At 43.4% G+C, this 23,317-nt stretch overlaps 1 protein-coding gene across 5 annotated transcripts in view; it reads left to right on the top strand.

Annotated features, from left to right (window-relative positions):
* Positions 1-23,317, top strand: part of cbfa2t3 (CBFA2/RUNX1 partner transcriptional co-repressor 3) — a 163,262-nt gene that overhangs the window by 61,350 nt on the left and 78,595 nt on the right. For 3 of the 5 annotated variants that reach the window (XM_059993379.1, XM_059993380.1, XM_059993377.1), the window contains one exon: positions 17,757-17,989. In XM_059993379.1, coding sequence (XP_059849362.1) covers positions 17,757-17,989 — 233 coding nt within the window. The remainder of the gene's footprint in view (positions 1-17,756; positions 17,990-23,317) is intronic. The other 2 variants (XM_059993382.1, XM_059993378.1) reach the window with 1 other exon arrangement.

Here is a 23,317-nt window from a genome sequence, read left to right as displayed (position 1 = left end):
TTGTGGCCATTCAGGTATGACCCCTCTCGCCTTTAGCTAGACGGTTCTTCTATGGTGGACTCGTCACCCAGGCAAGGGTGGACACACACACAAGCCCCAACTGGCCCTGCTATAAACACTGTGAGTTAAAACTGACCGATCCTTCGTTCAGTCTCCGATGCCCCACACCTTCTCGTGGGTTCCAACACTTAAGCAGTGCTCACTAGTGTGTCTCCTGGTGCGGCTGAGGGGTGTCTCCCCAGACCTCACTTTTATCCCTACTCACGGGGTCTCAGGTGTCAATCAGTTTTGAATGGCTTAGTCCATCAAACCAGCCCACTCCGGCTGTCCACTGAGGAATTTTAATGAACAGAATGGTACCAAGTAAACAGCCCTCTCCGGAGCCATAAGTCTTTCAGGAGTCATAATATGGTGGAACAACAAGTCTCTCTCTCTCAGTGTTATCTCTCCCTTATCTGAAGCAAATGTTCCAGTCCCAGTATGTTTTTCCCTTTGTCTCTCTTTCTCTCTCATTAGCAGTGTGGTAACAGTAACAGTTTGTGATTCTCCCGGGGGGGGGGGGGGGGGAATATATGGGCAACTCTATACCCTTCTGCCCATCAGAGCTGTTCATCCTTCGTAACACCCCCATCCTTCTAGGAATTTTCACCAAAGGGGAAAATTAACTAATACAGAGTCTTACAGAATTACAGAATCTAACAAAATACAGAAGCGTTTTTAACTACAGAGCAATACAAATATACCTTCACTTAGCATCTAGATAAACAGTCAGCGATTACATTGTCACTTCCTTTAATATGTTGTATCTGAGTATCAAACTCTTGTAGCATCAGACTCCAATTTAATAATCTCCTGTTTTTATTTTTCATGTTAGCCAGGAATACCAAAGGGTTGTGATCTGTATAAACAATTAAGGGTCTTTGTGCTGAACAGATGTACACTTCAAAATGTTGTATTGCCAAAACAAGTGCCAACAATTCCTTTTCCATGGTAGAGTAATTCCTCTGGTGCACATTGAACTTCCGAGAGAAATACGCTACAGTGTTTTCCACTCCATCCCCTGCTTTCTGCAATAGGACTGCCCCTGCAGCCTCATCACTTGCATCAGTCGCCAGGGAGAAAGGTTCTAACAAGTCAGGTGCCTTTAACACAGGGTGATAGCACAGTATGGTTTTTAACTTGTCAAAAGCATCCTGACAAGAATTGTTGCACTCAAATTTTTCTTCCTTCTGTAGGCGTTTTGTACGCGGGAGGGCAATATCAGCAAAGTTCTTACAAAATTTTCGATAGTACCCCACCATGCCCTAAAATCTTCTCAAGGCTCTCTTATTTGTTGGTACAGGAACCTCAGAAATAGCCTGTACTTCTGCCTGCACAGGAGCCAACTGCCCCTGCCCTACCACATACCCCAAGTAGGTGATTGTGGCATGACCATATTCACTCTTTGCAAGGTTCACTGTAAGTTGGGCTGCAGACATTCTTTTAAACAGGTTTTCTACAGCCTCAATGTGCTCATTCCAGGAGTCACTCCAAACTACCACATCGTCAATATAAGCCTTGGTATTTGTTAACCCTTTTATCACTATGTCAATCATCCTCTGAAATGTCCCTGGTGCATTTTTCATTCCGAATGGCAAGACGTTGTACACGTAAAACCCGGATGGGGTGACAAAGGCTGAAATTTCTTTGAGTCCTGTCCGTTAAAGGAACACACCAGTATCCCTTTAACAAGTCAATCTTAGTGATGCACCTCGCTTTCCCCATTTTATCGATGCAATCGCCCACCCCAGGGATAGGGTAAGCATCTGTCTGCGTGACAGCATTCACCTTTCTGTAATCTGTACAGAATCTTATACTACCGTCCGGTTTCAGTACTACCACGCAGAAAAGGATTCACGAATTATACCAGCAGCTAGCATATGCTCAATTTATTTTTCTACTAGCTTGCTCTTTTCCAAATTCATCCGATAAGGGGATTGTTTAATAGGCTGGGCCGAGGTAACAATGACATCATGCTCTGTTCCTTTACACCTCCTTGGAACATCTGGACATAAATCTGTATGCCGTTTAATGAGCTGTGTTAACTGCTCTCTTTGTTCAGGCTCTAAGTGATTGACTTTATCAGCAAGGTTGGCTGGAATAACTGAGTTCTCTAGTCTGGTGGGTATTATACTTATCTTTTTGAAACGCTCTGGGTCCTCCTCAACACTCCTCTCTGCCTCATCAGTTTTCATGACTGCACCGATCACCGCGGGGGTCGTTTCATGATAACCTTTCAGCATGTTTACATGAACCAACTGGTTCGGCTTGTGTTTATCAGGGGTTTCAATCACATAATTCAGTGAGTCTATTTTCTTAACTACTTTGTATGGTCCTTGAAACCTGGCCCGTAGGGAGTTGGTGACTACAGGGAATAGGACCAAAACCTTATCGCCCACGTGAAACTGTTGCTCTCTCATTCGTTTGTCATACCATTGTTTCATTCTCGTCTGGGAGTCTTTTAAATTTTCTTTTGATAAGGCACATACCTTATGGAGTCTTTCCTGGAATTTTAAAACATAGTCAATCACACTGACTTGAATGTTCGGGCTAGACCGCTTCTCTTTAAGTAGGGTTTTGGCCTGTGACCAAAAACGAGCTCAAACGGACTGAACCCCAGAGATTCCTGAACCGTATCCCTCACTGCAAATAACAGAAGTGGTAATGCATCATCCCAGTCTCAAACATTTTCCTGACAGTAAGTTTTAATCGTGGTCTTCAGTGTAGCATGGAATCTTTCCAATGCTCCTTGGGATTCCAGATGGTATGCAGAAGCTAAAATTTGTTTAACTCCCATCTGGGTCATCATTTGCTGAAATGCTCTGGATGTAAATGTACTCCCCTGATCCGACTGTATTTCCTTAGGTAGCCCCACTGTGGTAAAGAATTTAATGAGGGCCTTCACCACCGCAGGGGTCCTAATATTCCACAGAGGAACAGCCTCTGGAAATCGTGTCGCGGCACACATCATGATCATGACGTACTGCCGTCCACTCGCTGTTCTAGGCAAAGGACCCACAAAATCCACAATGATTCGGGAGAAAGGCTCCTCAAAAGCAGGTATCGGTCTGAGAGGTGCCTTAGGGATAACCTCGTTCAGCTTTCCTACCACCTGACACATATGGCACCTTTTACAATAATCAGCTATATCCTTCCTCATTTTTGGCCAATAGAAATCTTTCATAACCCTATCCACTATCTTCCTTACTCCCAAATGTCCACCTAGAGGTCCCTTGTGAGCTAAGTTCAAAATTTCACCCCGATACGCCTTTGGTACTACCACCTGATGTTCTACCGCCCAGTAATCATCGACTGGCACTGTGGTCGGCCTCCACTTCCTCACCAATACTCCGTCCTTCAGGTAGTAGCCCTCTGGTTCTTTATCCATTTCTGTCTCAGAAAGAACTGACTCTGTCAATACCACAAGCTCCTCGTCACATCCTTGCTCCTTTATAAATTCTTTTCTTGCTAAGGGTAGGTCTACCTCCTCTCCTTTATTCTCTTTCACCTCACTATTCTCTGCTTTACCATCCCCTAACCCCTTTTGGTACAGGGTCGGTAAAAACGTCTCAGCCAAATCAACACTGGACTCATTTAAACTGTCTTCTTTCTCAGCCGCCTTTCTCGACATGCTGTGAGTGATTGCGCATGCGGGATAGATCTTAGAGTCCAGGGGCGGGTCCTCAGCACTCACAGGCTTGCTTGTCAGTTTCACACGTCACCACCTGCTAAATCATTACCAAGAAGGACGTCCACGCCGTCTCTCGGTAATTCTGACCGCACCCCTACTTCGACTGGTCCAGATACCAGGTCACATTTTAAAATGATCCCATGCAAAGGCACAGCTTCTGTCCCTTTTCCTATACCTCTCAATACCACCTCTCCAGTTTCAGGACCAAAATCTAGCACCTTACTTAGGATCAATGACTGATCAGCCCCAGTATCTCTCCAGATTCTCACTGGAACTGGGGACTCTCCTTCTTTCACAGACACTGTCCCTTCTGAAATAAATTTCTCACGCCCCTCTGGTACTCTATCTACCTTTGCCTTCCTCGTCGATTTGCTGATCGACTCAATACACACTGTAGGGACTGCTGTTTTCCCCTTTCCTGTCTCCTTCTTCGGAGCAAAGCTCTTAGATGCAATATGACCAACCTTTCCACAATTATAACAGGTCAAGCCAGGAACCTTCCTGTCAGCCTGCTTATCCTCCTTACCTTTACCACTAACTCCCGGCTTATTCTCTACCTCAGCCGGTGGACTTTCTTTACCGTCCCTACTGCCTTTCTGGTAACTCTTATTTGAGGAAAACTTTGTCTTGTGGGTTAGGGCATATTCATCTGCGAACCTGGCAAATTCCAATATAGACTTATTCGTCTTCTTGTTCAGATACATCCTGATATTATCCGAAACACAACCTTTAAATTCCTCAAACAGAATTAACTCTCTGAAACGATGGAAATCCTCCTCCACCTTTTCTGCACCACACCAACAATCCAAGAGCACACCCTTTTCATAGGCAAACTCTGCATACGTCTGATTCACAGTTTCTTTAAATCTCTGAACTTTTGTCTATATGCCTCTGGTACCAACTTGTAGGCCTGAAGAATAGCCTGCTTTACTTCCTCATAATCCTCAGACTCTCCCTCAGACAATGCCGCATATGCCTGTTGAAGCTTCCCTTTTAATGCACTTTGTAACAACGCCACCCACTGATCTCTGGGCCACTTCTGATTCACTGCCACCTTTTCAAAATGCAAGAAGTAACTATCAACATCCGTCTCCTCGAATGGAGGTACTAACCTAAACTGCCTACTAACATTAAACTTCTCCTCTCTTGAGCCTTCCCCTTGGTCTTTTCCCTGTTGCTTTAACCTCTCCATGTCCAGCACATGCTGCCTATCTCTCGCCTTTTCCCTTTCCTCCATCTCCCTTTCAGCTTTTTCCTTCTCCCATGCAGCTCTTTCCTGCGCCCTTTTCACCTCTAACTCCTTTAGCTGGAACTCATACTCCCTTTTCTTCTGTTCCGTGTCCAACCTTAATCTTTCCATCTCTAACTGAACCACCCCAACAACTGGTTTCTTTTCAGGGAACAGATCCAATACCCCAGCCGAAAACACATCTTTGTCCATTTAATACTGGGCTATGGCCCTTTGTATCTCCCACTTTTTCATTGACGACTTCACTTCTGTGAGATTTAATCATTTCGCAATATCCACCAAGACCGTCTTTGTGGCATCCTCTAACACCTTCAAAGTCGGGCTTTCTAAAAATTTGTCTGTATACATCTTTGCTGGTTTCCCATCTGGTTACCCACACAACCAGATCAAATAATGGACTTATAGCCCAATTCACCCCCCCCCCCAAATTTGGTAATCAAATCCCAGATGAGCCCCCAATTTGTTACGTACCTCGTAACTGGGTATCTTACCAGCAAAGATAGAAGACATTGGAGTCTGGTACTATTTTCAAAACAGTGTTTATTAGTAAAATATACAAATCATATCAACAATGCAAATATACAGATAATACACATTAGCAATACTAAACCTAAAAGTGTGGGTATAATAATAATCAATAATAAACAAGCTCTATCATTGTCTAGGGGATAATGAATTATCATGGGAAAGTATAAATTTCAGTTCAGTTCATGTAGGCTGAGGTAGTTGTTGGTTCTTTTGTTGTAACTGTTGGAGGGAGAGAGAGAGAGAGGGTGCGAGCAAACAGTGACAGCTACAGTCAGTCAAACCTTCTTTTATGTTCTTGATCCGTCGATGTGTTGTTGTGGCCATTCAGGTATGACCCCTCTCGCCTTTAGCTAGACTTCTTCTATGGTGGACTCGTCACCCAGGCAAGGGTGGACACACACACAAGCCCCCACCGGCCTCGCTATAAACACTGTGAGTTAAAACTGACCGATCCTTCGTTCAGTCTCCGATGCCCCACACCTTCTCGTGGGTTCCAACACTTAAGCAGTGCTCACTAGTGTGTCTCCTGGTGCGGCTGAGGGGTGTCTCCCCAGACCTCACTTTTATCCCTACTCACGGGGTCTCAGGTGTCAATCAGTTTTGAATGGCTTAGTCCATCAAACCAGCCCACTCCAGCTGTCCACTGAGGAATTTTAATGAACAGAATGGTACCAAGTAAACAGCCCTCTCTGGAGCCATAAGTCTTTCAGGAGTCATAATATGGTGGAACAACAAGTCTCTCTCTCCCGGTGTTATCTCTCCCTTATCTGAAGCAAATGTTCCAGTCCCAGTATGTTTTTCCCTTTGTCTCTCTTTCTCTCTCATTAGCAGTGTGGTAACAGTAACAGTTTGTGATTCTCCTGGGGGGAGGGTGGGAAAATATGGGCAACTCTGTACCTTTCTGCCCATCAGAGTTGTTCATCCTTCATAACAGTACGCTAAAAAAATAATAATCTTGTAAACCTCTATCAGATCTCTCCTCAGCCTTCGGAATTCCAGAGAAGTTTATCCAGCCTCTCATGACAGCACATGCCTCTAAACCAGGCAGCTTCCTGGTAAACCTCTTCTGCACTCTCTCCAAAGCCTCAACATCCTTCCTAACGGTGACCCGAACTGTACACAATACTCCAGATGTGGCCTAACCAGAGTTTTATAAAATTGCAACATAAGCTCCTGACTTTTGAACTGAATTCCTCGACTAATAAAAGCAAGCATTTTATAAGCTTTTTTTAACCACCTTATCGATCTGTGTAGCTACTTTCAAGGAACTATGAACTTGGATCCCAAGCTCTCTCTGCTCAGCAACACTGTTAAAGATCCTACTCTCAACAGTGCATTGTCTCCTTGAATTTGCCCTACCAAGGTGCAACTGCTCACATTTATCTCTGTTAAACTCCATCTGCCATTTCTCAGTCCATATCTGCAACTGATCTATGTTGTGCTGTATTCTTTGCCAGTCTTCCACACTATCTTCAGCTCCGCTAAACCACCCGTCAAAATGTTCATCTGGGTCATTTATATACATACCAAACAGCAGAGGTCCCAGCACAGATCCCTGTCGAACTCCACTAATTATAAGCATCCAGCTTTAATAATTCCCTTCAAACACTACCCTCTTTCTTCTATGTGCAAACCAGTTCTGAATCCAAACAGCCAATTCACTGCAGATCCTATGCATTTTAATCTTCTGGATTAGCTTCCCATAAGGGACTTTGTCAAAAGCCTTACTAAAATCCATGTAGATAACACCCACTGCCCTACCCTCATCAGTCTCTTTCGTTGCCTTGTCAAAAAACTCAATCGTTGGTAAAGCCCAAAGCCTTGCTGGCTTTCCATAATCAGGCCATGGGTTTCCAAATGCTCAGGTATCCTATCCCTAAGAATTTTCTTTATCAATTTCCCCACAACTAGTGAGACTCGACAATCTATATCTCTCAGGATTTTCCCCTGTTCCTTTCTTACAGTGCCTATAAAAAGTATTTACCCCACCCTTCCCCCCAGAATTTTTTCATGTTTTATTGCTTAACAACATTGAATCACAGTGGATTTAATTTGACTTTTTAGGCACTGATCAACTGAAAAAGACTCTTACATGTCAAAGTGAAAACCCATCTCTACAAAGTGATCTAAATAAATTACCAACATAAAACACAAAATAATTGATTGCATAAGTATTCACCCCCTTTAATACAACAAACCAAATCATCATTGGTGTAGCCAATTGGTTTAAGAAGTCACATAATTAATTAAATGGAGATCACTGTGTTCAGTCAAGGTGTTTCACCTGATTATAGTAAAAACACACCTGTACCAGGAAGGTCCAACTGCTGGTGAGTCACTATCCTGGCAAAAACTATACCATGAAGACAAAAGAACACTCCTAGTAACTCTGTGAAAAGTTTATTGAACAGCACAAGATAGGAGATGGATTCAATAGAATTTCCAAGTCACTGAATATCCCTTGGCGTACAGTTTAGTCAATCATCAAGAAATGGAAAGAATACGGCACAGGTGTAAATCTGCCTAGAGCAGGCCATCCTCAAAAACTGAGTGACGGTGCAAGAAGGGGTCTAGTGAGGGAGGCCACCAAGAGACATATGACAACTTTGGAGAAGTTACAAGCTTCAGTTATTGAGATGGGAGAGATTGTGCATACAACTGTTGCCTAGGTGTTTCACCAGTCTCAGTTTTAATGGGCGAGTGGCAAAGAGAAAGCCACTGTTGAAAAATCTCACATGAAATTTCAGCTAGAGTTTGCCAGAAGGAATGGGCTGAATGGTCTAATTTGGTTCCTCTATCTTATGGAAATCAACTGAAAGAGGTTCTCTAGTCTGATGAAACCAAAATTGAGCTTTTTGATTAAACACTATGATTGGTGTAAGCCAAACACCGCACATCATCAAAAATACACCATTCCTACCATGAAGCACGGTGATGGCTGCATCATGCTGTGGGGATGCTTCACTGCAGACCCTGGAAGGCTTGTGAAGGTAGAGGGTAAAATGGATGCAGCAAAATACAGGGAAATCCTGGAGGAAAACCTGATGCAATCTGCAAGAGAACCGTGACTTGGGAGCAGACTTGTTTTCTAGCAAGAAATTACCTCAAGCATAAAGCCAAAGCTACACAGGAATGGCTTAAAACAACAAAGTTAATGTCCTGGCATGACCAAGTCAGAGTCCAGACCTCAATCCAATTGAAAATTTGTGGCTGGACTTGAAAAGGTCTGTTCACTCATGATCCCCATGCTGTCTGACAGAGCTCAAGCAGTTTTATAAAGAAGAATGTGGAAAAATTGTAGTGTCCAGTTGTGCAATGCTGATCGAGACCTATCCACACAGACTCAAAGCTGTAATTGCTGCCAAAGGTGCATCTACTAAATACTGACTTTGAAGGGGGTGAATGATTATGCAATCAATTATTTTAAGTTTGTTCTTTGTAATTAATTTATATCTCTTTGTAGAGATCTACTTTCACTTTGACACAAGAGTCTTTTCCTGTTGATCAGTGTCAAAAAAAGCCAAATTAAATCCACTGTGAGTCAATGCTGTAAAACAATAAAACATGAAAACTTCCAAGGAGTGTTGTGTTCTTTATATTCACACGTACAGTGGGTTATTAATAAAGAATCATCTTCTGTCTCAAATAGAAGTTTTATTTAACAACAACCACAATGTTCTAACAATACCATGTTTCTCGATCTTTCTATCATCCCTGAGCATGCTCAGAACTCTCTCCAATCAAATTCTTACATGTCATACCACCACAAGGGGGATGAATACTTCTTATAGGCACTGTAAATAGAGGTACAAAATTAACCACTCGCCAGTCCTTCAGGACCTTGTGTGTGGCTAGAGAGGACACAATGATACTGGTCAAGGGCTCAACAATCTCATGTTTTACCTCCTTCAATAACGTGGGGTAAATTCCATCAGGCCTGCCTGGGGATTTATCCATCCTAATACTCCTTTGGAAGCTTAGCCTTTTCTCCTCTTTGACCTCTAACTGGTCTAATGTATGTATACACTCAGCATTGACTTCTGAAGTGTTACATACTTTTTCTTTTTGACTAAATTCATCACCCCTCTGAATATCCAAGGCTGTCTAATCTTTCCAATCCCATCTTTCCTTCCCACAGGAACATACTTCTGTACTCGGTGCAATTGATCTTTAAATGCCCTCAACAATGAGTACTCCATTTTGAGTACTATTAGGGGGAACGACCTACCTGGAGGGAGCAGTAGTGGCCATGTCTCCGTAACTGAGTCTGGGCCTGTGCCTCAGAAGGGTAAGGAACTGGGGCATTAGTAATAGAGGACTGCATCGTCAGGGAGACAGATAGGTGATTCTGTGGACATGAAAAGGAAATACGATGAGCAGCCAGAAGTCATGGTACATATTGTTATCAACAACATAGGTAGGAAAAGGGAAGAGGTCCTGAAAACAGAGTACAGGGAATTAGAAAGGGAGCCGAGAAGCAGGACCTCAAGGTTAGTATTCCCAGATTTGCTGCCTGTACTATGCGACAGTGAGGTTAGGAATCAAATGGGGTGGCAGATAAATGTGTGGCTGAGGAATTGGAGCAGAGGTCAGGGAGTCAGATTTCTGGATAATTGTGATCTCCTGGGGCAGGTGGAACCAGTACAAAAGGGACAGATGGCACTTGAATCAGAGGGGGACCAATATTCTTGCGGGCAGGTTTACTAGAGCTTTTGGGAGTGGTTTAAACTAATATGGCAGGGGGATGGGAGCCAATTTGATAGAGCTGAGGATGAGACAGCAGGTTTACAAGTAAATGATGGGTGTAATATGAATATAAGGAAGGATAGGCCAATGATTGGGTCAAATGCAGACAGAGCAAAGAGTTAAATTGTACCACAGAGGAAAAATTAAAAAGGATGAAGAATGCAGGACTGAAAGTGTTGTATTTAAATGTGCATAGCATTCAAAATAAGGATATACTTTGTATCAAAAGGACAGATAGGAAGGCCTAGGCAGTGGTGTGGCTGTGTTGGTAAGAGATGGAATTACATCTTTAGAAAGAGGTGACATAGGGTCAGAGAATGTTGAATCTTTGTGGGTGGAGTTAAGAGACTGCAAGGGTAAAAAAAACATTATGGGAATCATATATAGACCTCCAAATAGTAGCCAAGATGTGCAGTTGAGATTGCAAAGGTAGCTGGGAAAGGCATGTAATAAGGGTGATGACACAGAAGTAATGGGAGACTTTAATATGCAAGGAAATTGGGAAAATCAGGTAGGTGTTGGATCACAAGAGAGGGAATTTGTTGAATACCAATGATTTGGCTTTTTAGAGCAGCTTGTGCTTGAGCCTACTTGGGGAAAGGCTATCTTAGACTGGGTGTTGTGCAATAACACAGATCTTATTAGGAAGCTTAAGGTAAAGGAACCCTTAGGAGGAAGTGATTAAAATATGATTGAATTAATACTGCAGTTTGAGAGGAAGAAGCACAAGTCACATGTGTCAATATTGTAATGAAATAATGGGAATTACAGAGGCATGAGAGAGGAGCTTGCCCAGGGGCATTGGAGGAGGATACTGGTGGGGTTGACAGTAGAGCAGAGATAGCTGGGAATAGTTCACAAGGTGCAGGATAGATATGTCCCACAGAGGAAGATGTTCTCAACTGGCAGGGGTAGGCAACTGTGGCTGACAAGGGAAGTTAAGGACTGCATAAAAGGCAAGGAAAGATAGCAAAAGTGAGTGGGAAGTTGGGTGATTGGGAAGCTTTTAAAATGCAACAAAAGGCAACTAAAAAAGCTATAAAAAGGGAAAAGATGAAATATGATGCAGACTAGCCAATAATATAAAGCAGGATACCAAAAGTTTTTTCAGTTATATAGAGTAGATGGGAGGTGAAAGTTGATATTGGATCACTGGAAACTGATGCTGGTGAGGTAGTAATGGGGACAAAGAAATGGCAGATGAACTTAATGGGTACCTTGCATCAGTCTTCACTGTGGAAGACACTAACAGTGTGCCAGAAGTCTGTGAGAAAGTGCCTTTGCTATTACTGTACAAAGGGAAAAGTGCTAGGCAAACTCTAAGGTCTTAATGTGGACAAGTCAGCTTGACCAGATGGACTACATCCCAGAATCCTGAGAGAGGTTGCTGAAGAGATATTGGTCATGATCTTTCAAGAATCCTGATTCTGGCATGGTCGTGGAGGACTGGAAGATTGCAAATGACACTCCACTATTTAGGAAGGGAGGAAGGTAAAAGAAAGGAAATTACAGGCCAATTAGCCTAAACTCAGTGGTTGGGGAAATGTTGGTGTCTATTATTAACGATGAGGTTTTGAGTTGCTTGGAGACTAATGATAAAATAAGTCAAAGTCAGCATGGTTTCTGTAAAGAGAAGTCTTGCCTGACAAATTTGTTAGAATTCTTCAAGGAAGTGACAAGCAGGTGGACAAAGGAGAAGCAGTGGATGTTGTTTACTTAGATTTTCAGAAGGCATTTGATAAGGTGCCACACATGAGGCTGCTTAACAAGATAAAATCCTACAGTGTTACAGGAAAGATACCGGCATGACAGGCAGAAGGCAGTGAGTGGGAATAAAAAGGGCTGCCAGTAACTAGTGGTGTTCCTTGGGGTCAGTATTGGGACCACTGCTTTTCACATTGTTTGTCAATGTTTTAGATAATGGAATTGATGGCTTTGTGTCAAAGTTTGTGGATGATACAAAGATCTGTGGAGGGGTAGGTAGTGCAGCAAGGCTTAGACAAATCGGAAGAATGGGCAAAAAAGTGGCAGATGGAATACAGTGTTGGGAAATGTATGATAATTATTTTGGTAAAAGGAACAATTGTACAGACTATTATCTAAACGGGGAAAAGGTTCAAACTTCAGACATGCAGAGGGCCTTTGTAGTCCTCGTGCAAGACTTCCAGAAAGTTAATTTGCAGTTTGAGTCTGTGGTAAAGAAGACAAATGTTATGTTGGCATTTATGTAAAGAGGGATAGAATATAAAGCAAAGAGATAATGAGCCTTTATAAGACACTAGTCAGGTCACACTTGAAGTATTGTCAACAGTTTTGAGCTCCGTATCTCAGAAAAGGTGTGTTGTCATTGGAGAGAGTCCAGAGGAGATTCATGAGGATGATTCTGGGATGAAAGGGTTAACATATGAGGAGCATTTGGCAACTTTGGGCCTGTATTCACTAGAATTTACAAGAATGTTGGGGATGGGACCTCTTTGAAAGCTACCAGATGTTGAAAGGACTAGATAAGGTGGATGTGGAGAGGATGTTTCCTATGGTGGGGGTATCCAGAACTGGAGGACACAGCCTCAAAATTGAGGGGGACCTTTTAGAACAGAGGTAAGGAAGAATTTTTTTAGCCTGATCATTTCCTGATCAGTCAGGGCATCAAAGGATATGGCGAGAAGGCAGGTGCATGGGGCTGAGTGGAATCCAGGATTAGCCATGATGGAATGGTGGAGCTGTTTTGATGGGCTGATTGGCCTAATTCTGCTCCTATGTCTTGTAGTCTTAAGGCCTTGTGCCTGATGGGGACTTGCAAGAAAACAGGTGTTCCAATGAACTCTTCTTAGTTCCTGCTTAATGGTGTTGTTATTTGTCCTACTCCAATTTAAATTTCTCCCACAAGGGTCATACCTATCCTTATCTATAACTCTTTTGAAAGATAAGGAGTTGTGGTCATTGTTTCCTAAGTGTTCATCTGCTGAAAAGTCTGGCTAGGCTACTTGCGTAACTCTAGTAACTTGCGTAACTCTAGGTCCAGTCCGGCCCCTCCTCTTGTTGAACCATCCACATATTGATTTAAGAAACCTTACGGGATACACTTAGCAAATTCAGCCCCATCTAAATCCCTTACACCAAGAAGATCCCAATTTATATTAGGGAAGTTGAAACCCCCCATGACGGCAACCATCTTATTTTCACACATTTCCTTAATCTGAATCTATATCGGTTCCTCAATGTCCCAGTGGCTATCAGGGGGTCTGTAGTACAATCCCATCAGTATGATTGCAGCCTTCCTTTTCCTGTGTTCATTTGCAATAGGCTCAGTGTCTGACCCCCCCCCCCCCCCGCCAACATTATGTCTCTCCTGAGTACAGCTGTGATTGTCCCAGATTAATAGTGCAACTCCACCCCCTCTTTACCTCCTCCTCTATCTTTTCTAAAACTTAGGAAACCTGGTACATTAATTGTCCATTCCTGCCCCTCTCTCAATCAAATTTCAGTAATGGCTACAACATCATAGTTCCATGTACTGATCCGTGCTCTAAGATCATCACCCTTATCCATATTACTCCCAGCATTAACATATACACACTTCAAACTATTTGACCCATCATACTTGTTTTTTTTCGATTTTGTTTCTCAATATTTTCCCTGACATTTACCTTCTGGTCTGTCCTTCCCTTACTGACCTGTGGCTTTGGTTCCCAGTTCCCTGCAGATCTAGTTTAAACTCTCCCAAGTAGCATCAGTAAACCTTCCATCCAGGATATTAGTTCCCTTCCAGTTCAAGTGCAACCCGTCCTTCTTGTACAAGTCATCCCTTCCCCAGAAAAGGTTCCAATCTTCCAAGAACTTGAAACCCTGCTCCTTGCACCATCTCCGCAGTCACTCATTCGTCCTTGATCCTTGCTATCACCCTATTCCTACCTGACTGGGCCGTTGCACAGGGAGTAATCTGGGGATTACACCCTTGGAGGTTGCTCTCTTCAGCCTCTTTCATAACTCTAAATACTCACTGCGCCAGGCCCCTTCCCCCTTTCTGCCCATATTATTGGTCCCAATATGCTCCACAACCTCTCGCTTTTCACTGCCCCCCCTGAGTATATCCCACAGCTGCTCTGTTACATCATGGACCTTAGCACCAGGGAAGCAACACCCCATCCTGGTGTCTCCTTTACAGCCACAAAATCTCCTTTCTGTCCCCCTAACTATCGAGTTCCCTATAACTACTGTACGGCCTGACTTTATCCTTTCCTGTCGAGGCTCAGAGCCAGCACAATGCCACCAGCTTGGTCATCCCCCACCCTCAGCAGTATCCAAATAGCTATACTTGTTGCTGATGGGAATGGGCACAGGGAAACCCTGCACTGCCTTATTAATCCCCTAACCTCTCATGGTTGTCACTCATCTACTCTCTACATGCCTGTACTCTTGACCACCTCTTCAAATGTCTCATCTATAATCTTGAGTACATCCAACTCCAGCTTCAATTCCTTGACCTGGTATGTCAGGCACTGAAGTTGAGTGCACTTCCCGCAGATGTAGTCATTAGGGAAATCGTCAGGTATCCACAATACTCACGTCTGACAGGAGGAGCATTCCATCCTGACTAATAACAAAGTAAAAGGCTTGTCTCCTCCTCGCTGTGCCTTTGCCTGTTAAGCAAAGTCTTCACACTCTATCACTGGCTCATTCTGACAATGGCCGCTCCACTTGAGCTGGCCCTTCTTTTATTTGCAGCAAAGGTTAGGACTCTGACACTTTCCATACCCGCGCAGTCCAAAAAGACCAGTCTTACCCGAATCTGCTCCTTCCATCATCTCTCCCAACTTAAGCAGGACTCTGACCCAATACGTAGACTGCCCACCTGAACTGCCAAGAAAAGACTGGTTTTACCTGAGACTGCTCTTTTTTATACTTTCCCTCCTAGGCCTCTGACGGCAACACTTTCTGCACCTGTGCAGTCTCAAAAGACCATTCTTGCCCAACTCTGCCTCTTTTATCATCTCTCCCAACTTCTGAAGGGCTCTGACTCGACATACACTTCACTCACCTGAGCCATGGAATATGAGGGTTTTACCAATGATTAGTAAACGAGTTGGAGTCAGATTTCTTTTTATCTCATCTCATGCATGTTCTCGCACCCTTGTTAAACTACAATCCACATTCATAGAGATGTATGTACAAGGGACAGAGTCTGGGGGGTAATCTAGTGGTGATGGGATTTAAAGATTTTTATTAGGGGCTGTTAGGGCTGGTGTTGGGTCAGCTTCTCATCATTCTGCATTTTGACTGGATGATTTCTACAGTGGTGTAGAAGTTAGCTTTATTTGTCAGAAATACGTCTGAGTATGTGTGGGGCAAGCCTGCCAGTATTGCCATGCTTCTGGCACCAACGTAGCTTGCCCACACCTAACCTGTCTATCTTTGGCCTGTGGGAGGAAATGGAACAGATCCACGCAGCCACAGGAGAACGTGCAAGCAACTTACAGAGAGCAGTGGGAATTGAACCGTGATTGCTGGCATTGTAAAGTGTTACACTAATTGCTACATGCTGGGCTGCAATATTTAATAATTACACTGCTCTCTCTATACCAAGCGTAAGAACAAGAATTGGTTTATCCCCGATGCCTGAAAAATAGCATGGCTAAATTTTAAAACAAGGAATATGTCAGAAATAATGAACAAGTCAGGCAGCATTTATGAAGTGAGAAAGAGGTTTCTGGCATAAACGTGTGAGGTTTGGCTAGTGGTTGACTTCAATGGAGATAGATGAATGGAGCTGTGTGCTGCTGGCAGTTCATTTATAAGTGCCAATAACCAAAGTTGAATGTTTCCTCAGAGAGGTCAGATTTGGATTGATAGCAGAACTGGGAGAATGTAAAACTTGAGCTGCTATTCTTAATATCTTGATGAAATAGATAAGGAAAGACTGTAGTAACGGGAAGGTCATTATCACACTGAAGGTGATCAGCAAAAGAATCAAGGCTGAGATGGGAATTATTATTTTTATTTTATTTAGCGATAGAGCACAGAATAGGCCCTTCTGGCCCTATGAACCACATCAACCCAGCAACCCCTGACAACCCTAATTTGACCCTAACCTAATCACGGGACAACTTACAATGGCCAATTATGCTATCTGGTATGTCTTTGGACTGTAGGAGGAAACCAGAGCACCTGGGAAGAACCCAAGCATTCCTTGGGGAGGTTAAATAGAGACTCCTTACAGAGGGCGCTGGGACTGAACTCTGAACTCCGACGGCCCAAGCTGTAATGGCGTTGAACTACACTGCTGTGGTGCCCAGTCAGCATATACAAAAGAGCAATGGAAGCAGCTAAAGTAGGAAGTTTTAAAGGGAGTTATATAACTTGAAGATTACAGAAATTTGAGAGTATAAAGAATGCTGTCTGATTGGAGAAGTTGGCAGGCTGGAGCAACAGCATCATCAGGGCGTGAGGAGGTAAAAGCTGAAATGGGGAACGAAATGCATTATGCTGAAGCAATTTTCACCCGGGGCTGGTGGGGAGTTTCTAAGTGATGTTGCTAATTTGAGCTTGAAATATGAGCAGTAATAGGGAGACACCTGTTCAGTGTGTGAAAGTTTTTGCAGTGATGCTGTTTATAGCAACTGTAAACCATGCCACGGAAGTGGTGTATGCTTACACAGGAACAAGCAGCAGAACTAGGTTTAGTGGGAATGGGTGTTAAAAAAGATTCTCACATCTTTTCATGACCCATACAAGTACCTTGGTAACTTTCAAGTTGCAAAGGAAACTCGAGAGTGGAGCTTCTGCGGGGAGGATTGGTTATTGCTTCAAGGGGGAGAACAAAATACTGAGTCATCTGCAGAGTACTCACCCAGTGTTGAGGTCTTGGTAGAGGCCCATTCACAATGCACACCACAGACAGACAGACAGACAGACACACTTTATTGATCCCGAGGGAAATTGGGTTTCGTTACAGTCACACCAACCAAGAATAGTGTAGAAATATAGCAATATAAAACCATAAATAATTAAATAATAATAAGTTAATCATGCCAAGTGGAAATAAGTCCAGGACCAGCCTATTGGCTCAGGGTGCCTGACACTCTGAGGGAGGAGTTGTAAAGTTTGATGGCCACAGGCAGGAATGACTTCCTATGACACTCAGTGTTACATCTCGGTGGAATGAGTCTCTGGCTGAACGTACTCCTGTGCCTAACCAGTACATTATGGAGTGGATGGGAGTCATTGTCCAAGATGGCATGCAACTTGGACAGCAACCAGGTGTTTGCTATGGTCCTTGAAAGTGTGGTCCCTTATTGAGGAGCTTGCTGCATTATGTTACTGCTACGGCAGTGATGGAGTGGACTAGCTCTCATCCCAATGCCTTTGTAAATGGTACTTTTTCACAGCAGTAAAGGCACTGAATGACCCCATTAGCCTAACAATGGCATATCCTCAGTCTCCAAGTGTAATGTGAATGAATGTGCACATTCGGTCTCACTCTGCACTTTTCTCCAATTCTCTCAGCAGTGATGAATGGGACCAGTCACTTGCCAACTGCTCCATCTATCTCCAAAGGGCTCAGAGACAGTCCTGCCACCTCAACCTCTGCCTCTCTTACCAATCAGCAGTTGCCTGTCACATGTGCAGCCAGACAACTCACCAAACTGAAACGCTTTCTGACTACAGTGCAGCAGTTCGCCAACGACATCTCCCCAGAAATTGGAGAGCGCGTCAGAAGCTTGGTGTTGGGACTCGTGGTAGGTGAAATTGGAAAGTGTGCCAGAGCTTGATGTTGGGACTTGTGGTAGGTGAAATTGGAGAGCGTGGTAGAAGCTTGGTGTTGGGACTTGTGGTTCATAATTTCCTGTTGTTGATCCTCTAGTTTAGTTCATCACCACCAAACGGGTTCACTAATTTGAGCAAAACCTATGCACTGATAATAGAATTGTAGAGTTATCCGTGCAGAAGAAGGCCATTCAGCCCAATACCATGGCTAGCCAGGGTATTTTTCTGAGTTAGTCTTATTTGCTGTGTTTGGCCCATATCCCTCTAAACATTTCCTACCCATGAATCTGTCCGAAGTGTCTTTTAATTGCATTATTTTACCTGCCTGCACTTCTTCCTCTGGCAGCTCGTTCCATATTCCCACCATCTGCTGAGAGAAATAGTTGCCCCTCAGACCCCCTTTAAATCTTTTCCCCCTCACTTTAAATCTAAGCTCTCTAGTTTTAGGCTCCCCTACCTGAGAAAAAGTCTGTAACAATCCAACTTATCAATGCTACTTGTGAATTTATAAACCTCTGGAAAATTACCCCTCATTCTCAATTGTTCCAGGGAAATATGTCCCAGCTTATCCAGTCTCCCCTCCTTTAAGCTCCCCAGTCTCAGCCACAGGCTGTCTTACCCTCTCTATAAAATGACAACCAGACCTGTACACAATATTCCAGTCTTGCCAACAGCTGTGCCTTGGCATTCCAACCCTCGTACTCATTGCTTCCATTGGATGGAGCAAGCATTCCACATGTCTTCTTAAGCACAAGAGATTCTGCAGATGATGTAAGTCTAGAGTTCACACAAAATGCTGGAGGAACTCAGCCGGTCACACAGCATCCGTGGAAATGAATAAGCAGCCAATGTTTTGGGCTGAGACCTTTCTTCAGGACTGGAAAGGAAGGGAGAGATGGCAGAATAAAAAGGTGGGGGGAGGGGAGGAGGACAAGCTAGAAGGTGATAGGTGAACCAAGGTGGGTGAGAAAGGTAAAGGGTTGGAGAGAAAGAAATCTCATAGGAGAGGAGAAGTGGACCATGGGAGAAAGAGAAGGAGAGGGGCTTTAGGAAGAGAGGTGATAGACAGGTGAAGAAAAGAGGTAAGAGTAGGGAATAGAAAAAGTGGCAAGAAAAAATGTTACTGGAAGGAGAAATCAATGTTCATGCTATGAAGTTGGAGGCCTCCCATATGGAATATGAGGTATTGCTCCTCCACCCTGAGATCTCTCTGTCTCCATCTCTGGAGACAAGCTATCGATTAACATTTTTTATAAACCTACCAATTCCCACAGCTATCTTGACTATACCTCTTCCCACCATGGTTCCTCTAAAAATTCTATTCTCTTTTCTCAGTTCCTTTGTCTTCACCATATCTGTTTCCAGGATGTGATTTTCCTTTCCAGGACATCAGAGGTGTTCCTCCTTCTTCAAAAAATTGGGTTTCATCATTGATAATGGCCTCATCCGCATTTCCTCCACTTCCCAGATATTCAAGCTCACCCCAGTTTCCCGCTGCCTTAACAGGGATAGAATTCCTCTTGTCCTTACCTACTGTCCAATGAGTCTCTGCATCCAAAATATCATTCTCTACAACTTCCACCATCTCTAATGGGATCTTACCACCAAACACATCTTTACCTCCTCCCACCTCACTCTCCACTCCACAGAAATCGCTCCCTCTGTGATTTCCTTGTCCATTCATCCTTCCCCACTAATCTCCCTCAGGTACATCTTCCTGCAAGTGACAGAAAATCTGCACATGCCCATTCATATAGAGTCGGAAGCTGTTGAATTGTTGTGGGTAGAGCTAAGGAACTGCAAGGGTAAAAAGACTAGATAAATGTGAAATGTTGCACCTCAGTAGGACAAATGCAAGGAGACATCACACTGTCAAGAGCAAGGTCCTTAACAACAGTGTTGCTGAGCGAAGGGATCTTGGGATCCAAGTTCATAGCTGCTTGAATGTGGGTACACATGTTGAGAGGGCTTAAGAAGTGGGTTAAGAAGGCTCATGGCATGCTTGCCTTTATTAGTGAGGCAATGAGTTCCAAAGTCAGGAGATTATGTTGCAAATTTATAAATCTCTGGTTAGGCCACATCTGGAGTCTGGACAGTTCTGGTCGCCTCACTATAGGAAGGATATGGTGCAGAAGAGGTTCACCAGGATGTTGCCTGGTTTAGAGGGCATGTAGTTTATAGTTGTGGATGCCTGGAATGTGCTGCCTGGTATGGTGGTAGAAGCAAATACATTGGAGGCATTTTAGAGACATTTGGATAGGCACATGGATGTAGGAAAATGGAGGGATATATGTTTGGGTGATTTTAATTTGCTTTTTAGCTGGTTTGATACAACATCGTGGGCCATATGGCCTGTTCCTGTGCTGTACTCTTTGATCTTGTTGTGTTCTATGACCCTGATGGGAGTTATATACAGACCCCCAAACATTTGGTATGGACATGGTCAACAAATTACAATGGGAGATAGAAAATACATGCCAAAGGAGCAATGTTTCAATAGTTTTGGGTGATTTCAATATACAGGTAGATTGGGAAAATCAGGTTGGTGCTGGATTACAGGAGGGGGAGTTTCTAGAGTGCCTACGAGATGGCTTTTAAGAGCAGCTCATTGTTGAGCCCACTAGGAGATTAGCTTTCCTGGATTGGGTGTGTGTAATGATCTGGAATTGATTAGAGAGCTTAAGGTACAAGAACACTTATGGACAAGTGATCATAATGTGATAGAATTCACCCTGACATTTGAGCAGAAGAAGCTAAAGTCAGATGTATCAGCTTTACGGTGGAGCAAAGGGAATCACAGAAGCATGAGAGAGGAGTTGGTCAGGATTGATTGGAAAAGAACACTGGCAGGGATGATGGCAGAGCAGCAATGCCTGGAATTTCTGGAAGCAATTTGGAAAATACAGGATATATATGAATAAACTCTTCTTTGGCTTCCAGCTGGGTACAGTTATTGATTTTAACTGATGTTTCGATGACAAACTCTTGGGAAGCCAGACAAGAGTTTATTTGACCTATATGCCAGGAGAGCACCAGATCCTTTTGAACAGGATTATACATCCCAAAGTGGAAGAAGTATTCTAAAAGCAAGATGACACATTGTGGCTAATAAGAGAAGGCAACTAAAAAAGATCATACAGAAGGAAAAGATGGAATATGAAAGTAAGCTAGCCAATGATATTAAAAAGGCTCTTCAGATACATGAAGTGTTAAAAGGAGATGAGAATGGATATTGGACCACTGGAAAATTATGCAAGAGAGGTAGTAATGGGAGACAAGGAAATGGTAGATTGAAATGGAAATGGAGATTTGTTCGAGGTATTTAAGGGGGATTTGATCGAGGTATTTAAAATTTTGAGAGGGATAGATAGAGTTGACGTGAATAGGCTGTTTCCATTGAGAGTAGGGGAGATTCAAACAAGAGGACATGATTTGAGTTAGGGGGCAGAAGTTTAAGGGAAACACGAGGGGGTATTTCTTTACTCAGAGAGTGATCGCTGTGTGGAATGAGCTTCCTGTAAAAGTAGTAGAGGCCAATTCAGTTGTGTCATTTAAGGTAAAATTGGATAGGTATATGGACAGGAAAGGAGTGGAGGGTTATGGGCTGAGTGCGGGTAGGTGGGACTAGGTGAAATTAAGAGTTCTGCACGGACTAGGAGGGCCGAGATGGCCTGTTTCCGTGCTGTGATTGTTATATGGTTATATAGATGAACTGAATAAGTATTTTGCATCAGTCTTCACTATGGAAGACACTAAAAGTATGCTGGATTTTTGAGAGTGTCAGGGGGCAGAAATGTGTGAAGTTGCCATCACTAAGGAAAAGACTTTAGGAAATTGAAAGGTTTGAAGGTAGATAAGCCACCTGAACCAGATGGTGTACAACCCAGGGTTCTGCAAGAGAGGGCTGAAGCAATTGGTCAGGCATTAGTAATCATCTTTCAATAATCATAGATTTAGGAATGGTTCTGGAAAATTGCAAGTGTTACTTCAGTCTTCAGGAAGGGAGAGAAGCAGAAGCAAAGAAGTTAAGTGCCAGTTAGTCTGACCTCAGTGGTTGGGAAGATGTTGGAGTCAATTATTAAGAATGTGGTCTTGGAGGCACGTGGTAAAATAGGCTGTAGTCAGCAGGGTTTCCTCAAGGGAAAATCTTCCCTAACAAATCTGTTGGAATTTTTGATTACACAGATTAGGAGAATGGACAAAGAAGTGGCAAATGGAATATGATGTTAGGAAGTATATGGGCATGCACTTTAGTAGAAGAAATAAAAGCATAGACTATTTTCTAATTGGAGAGAAAATTTAAAAATCTGAGGTGCAAAGGGACTTGGGAGTCCTTGTGCAGAATTCCCTGATGATGACACAAAGCTTGGGAGTGTTGTGGATAGTGTGGAGGCTGTCAGAGGTTCAGTGGGACATCGATAGGATGCAAAACTGGGCTGAGAAGTGGCAGATGGAGTTCAACTCAGTTAAGTGTGAGGTGGTTCATTTTGGTAGCGAATGAGTTTAAGAGCCAAGAGGTAATGTTACAGCTAATAGGACCCTGGTCAGACCCAACTTGGAGTATGCAGGTTGACTCTGTTGTTAAGAAGACATACGGAGCATTTACCTTCATCAACCATGGGATTGAGTTTAAGAGCCGAGAGGTAATGGTCAGTATTGCACTCAATTCTGGCCACTTCACTACAGGAAAGATGTGGAAACTATAGAAAGGGTGCAGGGGAGATTTACAAGGATGTTGCCTGGATTGAAGGTCGTACCTTATGAGAATAGGTTGAGTGAACTTGGACTTTTCTCCTTGGAGCGATGGAGGATGAGAGGTGACCTGATGGAGGTGTATAAGATGATGAGAGGCATTGATCATGTGGATGGTCAGAGGCTTTTTCCCCAGGGTTGAAATGGCTAACATGAGAGGGCAGAGTTTTAAGGTGCTTGGAAGTAGATACAAGGGGGATGTCAGGAGTGGTGGGTGCATGGAATGCACTGCCAGTGATGCTGGTAAACGTGGATGCAATAGGAGACTCTTAGACAGACTCTTACATGAAGCATAGAAAAATAGAGGGCTGTGCGGTAGGGAAATTCTAGCCAGTTTCTAGAGTAGGTTACATGGCCAGCACAATATTGTGGGCCTGTAATGTTCTGTAGATTTCTATGTTCTGTGTTCTAAAGCGAGAAATTAGGGCTGAGCAGGAAAATAGTTCAGCCATGATAAAATGATGGAATAAACACAATGGGCCAAGTGGCCTAATTCTGCTCCTATATCTTATGGTCTTATAGTCCTGTCATACCTCCCACTTTCACAC

The sequence above is a fragment of the Hypanus sabinus genome, chromosome 17 (assembly GCF_030144855.1).
Source record: "Hypanus sabinus isolate sHypSab1 chromosome 17, sHypSab1.hap1, whole genome shotgun sequence".
Lineage (NCBI taxonomy): Eukaryota > Metazoa > Chordata > Chondrichthyes > Myliobatiformes > Dasyatidae > Hypanus > Hypanus sabinus.
The sequence above is the reverse complement of the archived record's forward strand: the minus strand, read 5'-3'. Positions and strand labels throughout refer to the sequence as shown.